Source organism: Manacus vitellinus, unplaced genomic scaffold (genome assembly GCF_001715985.3).
Source record: "Manacus vitellinus isolate BGI_N305 unplaced genomic scaffold, ASM171598v3 scaffold_94_pilon, whole genome shotgun sequence".
Lineage (NCBI taxonomy): Eukaryota > Metazoa > Chordata > Aves > Passeriformes > Pipridae > Manacus > Manacus vitellinus.
The window spans coordinates 799467-801175 of record NW_021940890.1 but is presented as its reverse complement, the minus strand read 5'-3'; the positions used below and the strand labels follow the sequence as shown (position 1 = coordinate 801175).

The window sequence follows — 1709 nt, the reverse complement described above, 5'->3', positions numbered from 1 at the left end:
CAGGGCAGGCTCAGGGTGGATCTCAGGGAAAGGTTCTTCCCCCAGAGGGTGGTTGGCACTGCCCAGGCTGCCCAGGGCAGTGGGCACGGCCCCAAGGCTGCCAGAGCTCCAGGAGGGTTTGGATGATCCTCTGGGGCACAGGGGGTGACCCCTGCAGATGAGCCTGTGCAGGGTCAGGAGTTGGACTGGATGGGCCTTGTGGGTCCCTTCCAGCTCAGGATATTCTGTGATTCTGTGAATAATTTGGATTAATTACTCAAGAAGTGAATCCTACACCTTGCCATGCAGGCTCCTACAAGCTCTGGCATTAAACCAAGCACAGTGCTGGGTAATTAACCACCTTTTCTCTCAACTCTCTGCTGCTGATGATCTTCTCTCCCCCTTTTTTTTGCCCTGTTGTGCTCCTGGAGCTGCACTTGGACAGGGAACAGCTCAGTGCCACTAGTGTGTTAATGACTGACCATCTGTACAGCTCCAGTGATCACAAAAATTAATAATGATGACAGTTCATTTCCATTCAATCCCTCTACTACCCTCAGTGTTGGATCAGCAGCCTCTTTACTGCTTTTCCTGAGGAATATAAATACACTCTCTACTTTCCTCTCTGAATGTTATTTTCAGGCAAACCTCAAGGAAGTTTTTGATTTGCTGTGTTACCCAAATAGATGCATTCTGGGTCTGCGTTGTGTTCAGTTTTCCATGAGTTTATTTTTAAAAAAATTAGCACCAGACATCCTGGAAAGAGCTTTCACCTCTGAGGGAGCTTGGGTGGTTTCAGGGTGTGACCTGAAGGTCCAGGACAGTGGCACGAGGACATCAGGGAGGCTGAGCTGCAGTCAGTGTGTCAGGGGGAAACATCACAGAATCACTGAGGTGGGAAAAGGCCTCTGAGATCATGGAGTCCAAACTTAGACTGAAAATGTTACAAAAATATGTTAAAAAAATGGTTTTTGGCAACCCTGTTGGGCCCCTCCACCTGCTTTGGTTGTGGAAGGACCCTGGGACAGGATTGGTGCTTCCGAGGTGGTAACACACGGTCTGTTGGTGCTGCAAAGCAGCTGCACCAGGGGATTGTCCATCAGCTCCAGCACCTGCCTTTGTGTTTCACTGTTCCTGTGCTGGGCAGGACTGGCTGTGCCTGTGACAGAGGCTGTGTTTGTCCCTGCAGCATGGAGCGCTACGATCCAAGCAAGAACTCCTGGGAGACCGTGGCCTCCATGGCTGACAAGCGCATCAACTTCGGCGTGGGGGTCATGCTGGGCTTCATCTTCGTGGTGGGGGGACACAACGGGGTGTCCCACCTGTCCAGCATCGAGAGATACGACCCCCACCAGAACCAGTGGACGGTGTGCCGGCCCATGAAGGAGCCCAGGACAGGTGGGACACGCAGGGGGAACTCGGGGGTCCTGTCAGGGGTGACCTGTCTGAGCTGATAGAACCTGCAGTTAAAGTCTGCACAGCACTGCACTTCATCTGGGGGTGAAGGTCACTTAGTCAGCTCTGGGGAAGAATCTTTATCTCTAAATCCAGCTTATTAATACTGAGCTGTAGGTAAAATAACATGGAGTAATATTTCTGTTCTGCCCACTGCATTTGCATTGATTTTGAGGCTGTTTCAGCAGTTCTGTGGTCACTGTCCTGCTGTGTTTGATGTGGACACTCAGGGGTGCAGCTGCAGCTCCTCCTGAGGGGCAGCTCAATCTCTGCTC

At 51.6% G+C, this 1709-nt stretch overlaps 1 protein-coding gene across 1 annotated transcript in view; it reads left to right on the top strand.

The window, feature by feature from the left end:
• KLHL28 (kelch like family member 28) overlaps positions 1–1709 on the top strand; it is a 14359-nt gene that overhangs the window by 8249 nt on the left and 4401 nt on the right. The window contains exon 4 of the mRNA XM_029965278.1: positions 1024–1417. Within this exon, the coding sequence (XP_029821138.1) occupies positions 1024–1417 (394 nt within the window). The remainder of the gene's footprint in view (positions 1–1023; positions 1418–1709) is intronic.